The sequence below is a fragment of the Oncorhynchus mykiss genome, chromosome 1 (genome assembly GCF_013265735.2).
Source record: "Oncorhynchus mykiss isolate Arlee chromosome 1, USDA_OmykA_1.1, whole genome shotgun sequence".
NCBI lineage: Eukaryota > Metazoa > Chordata > Actinopteri > Salmoniformes > Salmonidae > Oncorhynchus > Oncorhynchus mykiss.
This window is the reverse complement of record NC_048565.1, coordinates 18,100,493-18,109,455: the sequence shown is the minus strand read 5'-3', so window position 1 is coordinate 18,109,455 and position 8,963 is coordinate 18,100,493. Positions and strand designations below refer to the sequence as shown.

Below are 8,963 nucleotides of genomic sequence, written 5' to 3'. Positions count from 1 at the left end.
GTTCTATGACTGCAACCATAACAATCATGAAGCATTTCTAGTAATTCCATCATTCCCATGGTGACTGCAATACTGTAGGCACACAGAGCAGGAGAGAAAATAGAGGTGTTGGAGAGGTGTGGCTTGTCGACTCAACAAGTAGCCTAATACAGCTACTATATGTAACATCTTGAAACAGTGACCAAAATAAACTGAGCAATGCAGAATGTCTGTGAGAGAACTGACAGTTGACTAGAAATCACTAGAACAAAATAGTATTTTTCCTTCCCCAGAAGAAATTTGTCCTTGAGATCTAGGCTCTACATGTCTCTCCTATGCATGCCACCCTGTAGCAAAACAATTTCCCCAAAATGATGTGATTCCCAAGAATGAGGGGTGTCATGTCAGCAAATTGATCACTTATCAATCAACAACAAAAAGCAGGCCTTCAAATTTTGAGGTGTGAATGCTGACATTAATGTTTCTATTAATTCATCGCAATTCTAAACCCAGTGATGGATATAATCAGGACTTCATTTGGAGGCGGAACGTTAAGAGCCATCAAATTACAAGGTGCGCTTGATGGAGATGATACCTGATTTGAACAAATAATGTTCCAAATGAGTGCATAAACTATACAAACGCCTGCATGTTATTTTGTTGTTTTTATTTGTATTTTTTTTAGGTTCACATAAACAAACCACATTTTTCTCCTTTAAAAAATAATGGATATTTTTATACACAATGCATTTACTATGTATATCTTAATACATTAGGGTATTGTTCTTTTGCACAGCAAAGATATGACATTTATGTTTCTGATAACATATACGAGAAAACGATATTATACACATAATAAACGTAATACTCGACTGAATTTCACAACAGTGCAAAAACATAATTGTAGAAAAGCGTCCTGAAAGGAGAGTGAGTGACTTCTAATTTAACCCATTGCGAAAAAAAGGAAACGTGCTTTCAAAATGGAATGTTAGGCTACACATTTCTGGACAATGTTGTGCAAGAAAAAATGCATTTCCACGCGGGAAATGGGTTGGGTAAACAAGTTCTAATACAAAGCATCTTATTAAAGTGGGAATCCGCGGTGCATCACTCTCCTGGGACGCACGGTGACTTCGGGGTTCAGTCTCAGCATGCAGTCCTGCCCCTTTTCTGTAGGCTATCAATGTTCGTCAAAATATCATTAAATAACTATAACATAGGCTACCCCTCTAGATCCTTTCAAGTCGGCGAGGGGGTACAATACTACAGGCATAGGCTACACTCACAGCCGACAGCAGAAAATAAACAGAAAAGGAAATTGTTCTTATCCCAGTGGAGGGAATTTTGGCTCCAGGAAAACGTAGACTTCATGATATTTCCTGCATCTTCCCCTCCTCTAATCCGTTTGAGACAGAAATTGGCTCCTGGTTGCTTTCTATTGACGACTCGCTGCCCGTGCTCTCCCCTGAGAGGAGTCGTGTAACCCTAAGGTCAGCTTTTAGTGTTTGTACGTCGTTTCCTATGCTCATCTCTCCAAGGTCACTGATGATCTGGGACAGCTCCTGTTTACCATTGCCCACACAATCGTCATCCGTGTCTAAAATGTCCTCACACTCAAAGTGCATCGCTTTCTCCTCTTCCTCCTCTCCGAGCAAGTCCTCTGTGATAGAGCCCAATTTGGGTGCGCTCCTGCTGCGCTCCACCGGCGGTTTGTAATAACACTGTCCATTTAGAAGCTTCCTGAGGGGCACAAGGGGTATGGTTTGTTCCCCTATCAGCTGCTGTTGCTGGTGCCTTGCATCGTCCCTCCTTTTAAGTCTTTTAAATTCAGAAAGCGCTGTCGCCGAGGTCTGGTACAAAAGCAGTGCCATGGCCTTTGCCTTCTCCGGCTTGGACACCAGCACCGCATGGCACCGCAGCATCACTGCCTTGTGCTTCATCTCATGTCTGTATATCCAAGCGAAAATTTTGGGTAGCCTTGGGTCCGCAACGCAATAGGTTATCCGGTGCAATAAATACAAATGTCCCGGTCTCCTCGCTTTGTCGTCCACATGCACCATTCGGATGCCCTGCGAGCTGATGGTCAGTTTCATCTTCGTGCCATTTTTGCCCATTTCACTCTTGCCCCAAATTTTGCTCACAGCCACGTCCGTACAGCCTTCGCCTTTCGACTGGATGGTGGTGGCATTACCCAGGTAGAGGACCGTGTAGGTTGGGTCCTCACTGGTAATTTTAACCTTTTTCCTTTTTGTCTTGAACATGCTTCCAACCCTGTTCAAAGCACTCTCCGGGCAAGACTTGGCAAAGGAGGTCAGGGCAGAGTAGTTCAAACTCACGGCATAACCCTTCTGCTTCGACTGTTTATCTTCCTCAATCAAGTCGAACTTATTCTTCTTCCAAGGCAGCATTATATGGTCGTGTCACGTCCACAGCAATTACGTACACTATAGCGAACGTTTTACTGCAACTAAATCGTATATATTTTACTGACTTTGATGATTTATTAGAGACTCCTATACAACAAACGTTCAAGTTATCCTGTACTTAATTTGTTTATCCTCTCAAGACTTCGCCATAACCACAAGTGCGCTCTCCCATTCTATGATCGCTGTCTATCTGACAGAGGTTGGGTCTGCTGAGAATTGAATGGTCTACATTGGCTATATACTGGGTTGAACCATTACAGTGTCTCTGTAGGGGAACATAGAGGGAGGGATGGATGGAACCATTATGAGAGAGACCAAAGTCAAACAGCTCTACCTTGAGGATGCAATTGGCACTCAGGGTGCTTTTGCCGAGGTTCATTTACTGAACTGAAATAAGAAGAATTTGGAAATAATAGGCTAATGTACAAACTGATATAACCGCTTATATACATCGGCCTGTAAATTCCAATAATACTTCCATTGTACATATACTCACTCAGAGCAGAACTGATAGATTTGTTTTAATCATTGGCAACTTTAATAAATAAATCACTAGTTACTTCAATAATGCCACTTTAATAATTCCAATAATACTTCCATTGTACATATATATACTCACTCAGAGCAGAACTGATAGATTTTCAAATCATTGGCAACTTTAATAAATAAATCACTAGTCACTTCAATAATGCCACTTTAATAATGTTTACATATCTCGCATTACTCATCCCATATGTATCTACTGTATTTTTATACCATCTATTGCATCTTGCCTATGCCGCACAGTCATCGCTCATCCATATATTTATATGTATATATTCTTATTCCATCCCTTTACTTAGATTTGTGTGTATTAGGTAGTTGTTGTGGAATTGTTAGATTACTTGTTAGATATTACTGCACTGTGGAACTAGAAGCACAAGCATTTCGCTACACTCGCAATAACATCTGCTAACCATGTGTATGTGACCAACACAATTTGATTTGATTTGATATAAAGAGTCTGCATATAGTTAGTTTGAAAACAAAATGAAATACAAGATGGATAACAGTAGAACCTATAGTTTCCGTATATCGCCATCTGGCGGCCAGTTGGGCTACCTAGTCTGTAACAAGCTTAAAATCCAATAATAACATTAATAATATTCATATTGTTAATAATAACAATAATAAGTAGGCTATGCATATAATTAGGCTATAGTATAATTTTCTCTTCATGAAACACCCCAAACATTAGATTATTTTTAAACAACCTGTAAAAATGGAAAATGTCTTGTTTTCGATTTCTGAATTTGAAAGACGAAAATTTGAAATCTACTTGTTTTGTCATTTATTGTGTCAAAATTGGACATGGAATAACGGAAAACAAATAAAGACAAACTGTATTACATTTTCCGACTTGAATGTTAGTCTGTGTGAGTGTGACAAAAGAAAGAAAAACGCCCCCACAGAGTACAGCCCATGTGCCGGTCGCATCAAATCCATTGTACTGAAACACTGTTTTCGCAGTGCGAGAAAACTAGCCGTTCTGTTACGCACAGCATGCAGCTGCTCAAGAAGCGTGACACTTGGCTCCCAGGAGCACCCAATGGCAATTACAAGTGTGGCCACTGTGTACATTGTGACAGTACGACCAATACTAAAGTTTTTTTTTACCACCCGAGAACAGATAAAGAATACAAAATCCAAAGCTTCATTAATTGTAGCACCACAAATGTCATACACAGTACCAGTCAAAAGTTTGGACACACCTACTCATTCCATGGTTTTTCTTTATTTGTACTATTTTCTACATTGTAGAATAATAGTGAATACATCAAAACTATGAAATAAGACATATGGAATCATGTACAGTGGTTGCTCCACTAAAAGTTTTGCAATTATGCTGCAGGATTTAGGGGTAATTTGTGGTTTAGTACAGTACCCTGCATCACTACTTCATTGCTCCAGACCAGCGCAAGGGGGAGTTAGAGCACTGATTATGCTTTTGGGTCCCAAGGCGATACTGTGTCTCTGTAGTACTGTAGCCTACTCCCGGCCAGTCATGTTGTATAGTGCTTGAGTGGCGCAGCAGTCTAAGACACTGAATCACAGTGCAAGAAATATTGCTACAGATTCTGGTTCAATACCCATGCCGGCCTTGACTGGGAGACCCATGAGATGACTGTAGGTTTTTGGTTTCTTATTTATCAATAAATAATTATAAATAACAAACTAGCTTTATTTACATATTAGTAACAATGTCTCACCCCATGTTCAATAATGGCCTTTTTCCTCACTCATTTTATGTTATTTGAAAATGAAATAATCTCCAAAATATTGTTAAATACTCAAATCCATGGAAATCAATGACATTCATGTTGTCTTGTATGAGAAATTGAGAAGTGATAGGAGAGTGGGCCGACAGCTGCTGTCAGTTGTAGGAAGTGATGTATGTATGAAAGTGAGGAGAAGGAGGAGGGGTGGAGTTCCTAAGAGCTAGAGGTGACTCCTGACCTGTACAATGGGCAAATGTGTTGAAGGGAGACAGAGCGTGAGTAAAAATTGGAGAGAAAGGAAAGACATGGGTCGACCTGTTCTTTCCCAGCAGTAATGGTTGAGCCAAGCACACCTTCATCCAAAATGTAACTCACTCTTGTTCAACTTTTTTTTATTAAATCGGTTTAATTCAATGTTTAAATGTGCTTCAAGTGTGGTTTTTACTCAAATCTAAGGGATGTCGGCATGGGGGAGTGTGGGTTTGGGGAGGGAGATGGGATAGACGAGTTTGGTTAAAGAAACTCACTCTACCTCCCCACCTAGTCTTGATGAGTCAAAAAAGTGAATGCAATTGCTTCATTTTACCTGTGATCCTAAATTTAAAAAAATGTAATATTTTATAAGTTAAAAGCTAAGACAAAATATTGTGTAATGACATTTACTTTGTCTTTACACATCTACTGGCCAACTGCATTTGCCATCCACTTCAGCTAGCATTACCTGCTTTTCGTAAGTGTCAAAATGTGATACAAGCTGTATTATTATGCTTATGTACAGTGCCTTCAGAAAGTCTACCACTTGACTTACTACACAATTTGTTGTGTTGCAGCCTGAATAAAAAACATGTTACCCATCTACACACAATACCCCATAATGATAAAGTTATTTAAAAAAAAAGGTTATATAATCACCTTTGAAAGCGATTACAGCTGAGTCTTTCTGGTTAAGTCTCTAAGAGCTTTGCACACCTGGATTGTACAATATTTGCACATTATTATAAACAAAAAAAATTCTGGTTCTGTCAAGTTGGTTGTTGATCATTGCTAGACAGCCATTTTCAAGTCTTGCCATAGATTTTCCAGACAGTTTAAGTCAAAACTGTAACTAGGCCACTCAGGAACATTCAATGTCGAACTGGTAAACAACTTCAGTGTATATTTGGCCTTGTGTTTTAGGTTATTGTCCTGCTGAAAGGAGAATTTGTCTCTCAGTGTCTGTTGGCAAGCAGACTGAACCAGGGTTTCCTCTAGGATTTTGCCTGTGCTTAGTTGACCTCATGGTATCTATCTTTGTAGTGACTCGGTGATTTGATACACCATCCAAAGTGTAATTAATAACTTCACCATGCTACCATGCTATTTTTTTTTTTACCCATCTACCAATAGGTGCCCTTCTTTGTGGTTGAATCTGTGTCTGTGAATCTGTGTTTGAAATTCATTGTTTGACTGAGGGACCCTACAGATAACTGTATGTGTGGGATGCAGAGGTAGTCATTCAAAAATAATTTTCAACACTATTATTGCATACAGAGTGAGTCCATGAAACATATTATTTGACTTGTTAAGCAAAAGTGTACTCCTGAACTTTTTTAGGCTTGCCATAAACAAAGGGTTGAACACTTATTGACTCAAGACATTTCAGCTTTTAATTTTTAATTAATTAGTTCAAAATAAAATAAAAAAATAACATAATTCCACTTAATTCCACATTATGTGGTATTGTGTGTAGGCCTGTGACACATCTCAATTTAATAAATGTTAAATTCAGGCTGTAACACAACAACAATATTACACTGAGTAGGTGTAGGTAGGGGTAGAGCCATAGTGAGACAAACTATTCTCCAACTTGTCATGACATTCTCATTCATAATGTAATGACCTGACTAGATCATAAAGGAACAATTGTCCAGACAGAGGAGTGAGTTTACGAATTTACGGTTTAATTAACCGAACTTCACACAGGCTACTGCTTGGCCGTAGCCCACGCCAAATAAATGAAGGATACCCTATAAAACAACCGTGACCTTCTCTTGTGAAGGCCAGATGTAAGACTTAACTTCCAATGCTCCATCCCCCTGCCCAACCACCCTCCTCCAACCACCAGAATGCCCGGCATCAGAACATTCCAGGCATTCCTGTGATTGGCAGATAGCAGGTTGATTGGCATGGCGGACCCCACGAACACTGGGTATGGGTAAGTACAACACAACCAACTAACAGCCTAACACATAACACACAGCTGTCTGTGCGGGTCGCTACAATAATTTAATTTTATTGTGGCCATGGAACCTTTCGGCCAGCATAACCCAACAAAGTGATGTCAAACACCACACCAGAGTGTTCAATTGTTGTTGAGTTTGTTCAATTGGCATGCTTACTTAATGATAAGTTCTGCATCTTAGCTAACATAAGTATTGTTATCTTCATTATCACAGACACAGTATAATTAAAGACCGTACAGTAGGAAGATAGGCAGAAACTGCTTCTAAATCACGTCTCGTGCCGATTTGCCATGTGCAGGCAGTCAAATCAAAGGCACGCCTTCGATATAAAGATTTTTTGGCAAAATATTTAAACGTGTCAGTTTGTCACTTTCACAAGGTTGGAGTAATAACATGTTCAACTAGTTAATTGGCTCGAATCTGGGTTGGGCCTTTAGATTTCGGAAAAATTTACAGCTAAGGAAGAACGTTTCACTTCTGTCATTGACATCTCCTCCCTCTAACCCAGTCTTGGTTTGCTTCGTAAGTGACACGTCCTGACCTTAGTTCCTTTTTTTATGTCTCTATTTTAGGTTGGTCAGGGCGTGAGTTGGGGTGGGCATTCTATGTTTTGTTCTATGTTTGTAATTCTATGTGTTTGGCCTGGTATGGTTCCCAATCAGAGGCAGCTGTCAATCGTTGTCTCTGATTGAGAACCATACTTAGGCAGCCTGGTTTCGCCCTTGAGTTGTAGGTAGTTGTTTTCTGTCTCTGTCTCTGTACCAGACAGGACTGTTTCGTTTGTTCCGTTTTGTTATTTTTGTTCTAGTGTTCAGTGTAATTAAAATATCATGAACACGTACCACGCTGCACCTTGGTCCTCTCATTCTTCCACCTACGACGATCGTTACAGAACTACCCACCAAAAAAGGACCAAGCAGCGTGGTAACCTGGAGCATAGGGTTCTGGACTCTTGGACTTGGGAGGAGATTTCGGACGGTAAGGGACCCTGGGCACAGGCTGGGGAATATCACGGTGAGGCGCACGGTGTCCCCAGTGCGTACGCATAGCCCGGTGCGCTACATCGCAGCTCCTCCTCGCCGGGCTAGAGTGGGAATTGAGCCAGGAGGAATGAAGCAGGCTCAGGTCATCTGGTCTCCAGTGCGTCTCCTCGGCCCGGGTTATATGGCACCAGCCCTACGCACGGTGTCCCCGGTTTGCCAGCACAGCCCAGTGCGGTCTGTTCCTCCCCGGTCTCCAGCCAGGGCAGGTTCTGCAGGCTCGGTGCTCGAGACCTCCAGTGCGCCTCCACGGTCCGGTTCATCCGGTGCCTACTCCACGCACCAGGCTGTCTCTCCGTCTCCTCCCTTCAGGTGCTCCCGCCTGTCCAGCGCTTCCAGAGCCTTCCTCCTGTCTGGAGCCGCCCGTCAGTCAGGAGCTGCCAGAGCCGCCTGTCAGTCGGGAGCTGCCAGAGCCGCCCGTCAGTCGGGAGCTGCCAGGGCCGCCCGTCAGCCGGGAGCTGCCAGAGCCGCCCGTCAGCCGGAAGCTGCCAGAGCCGCCCGTCAGCCGGGAGCTGCCAGAGCCGCCCGTCAGTCGGGAGCTGCCAGAGCCGCCCGTCAGTCGGGAGCTGCCAGAGCCGCCCGTCAGTCGGGAGCTGCCAGAGCCGCCCGTCACTCCGGCGCTGCCAGAGCCGCCCGTCACTCCGGCGCTGCCAGAGCCGCCCGTCACTCCGTCGCTGCCAGAGCCGCCCGTCACTCCGGCTCTGCCAGAGTCGCCCGTCACTCCGGCGCTGCCAGAGTCGCCCGTCACTCCGGCGCTGCCAGAGTCTCCAGACTATTCGGGGCCAGCTGAAAGGGTCCCCAGTCCGGGGTCGGCGGCGAGGGTCGCTGCTCCAAAGGCGCCACCTAAGTGGGCCCAGACTAAGGTGGAGTGGGGTCCACGTCCCGCGCCAGAGCCGCCACCGCGGACAGATGCCCACCCAGACCCTCCCCTATGGGTTTAGCTTTTGCGGCCGGAGTCCGCACCTTTGGGGGGAGAGGGGGTACTGTCCCGCCGTGACCTTAGTTCCTTTTTTTATGTCTCTATTTTAGGTTGGTATG

The 8,963-nt window shown here is 43.3% G+C and overlaps 1 protein-coding gene across 1 annotated transcript; it reads right to left on the bottom strand.

Moving 5' to 3' along the window:
• Window positions 1-629: 629 nt before the first annotated feature.
• Window positions 630-2,634, bottom strand: LOC110497621 (protein FAM43A). The gene has a single exon (XM_021573900.2). The coding sequence runs from the start codon at window positions 2,385-2,387 to the stop codon at window positions 1,347-1,349; it is 1,041 nt and encodes a 346-aa protein (XP_021429575.1). The 5' UTR covers window positions 2,388-2,634; the 3' UTR covers window positions 630-1,346.
• Between the last annotated feature and the right edge of the window lie 6,329 nt (window positions 2,635-8,963).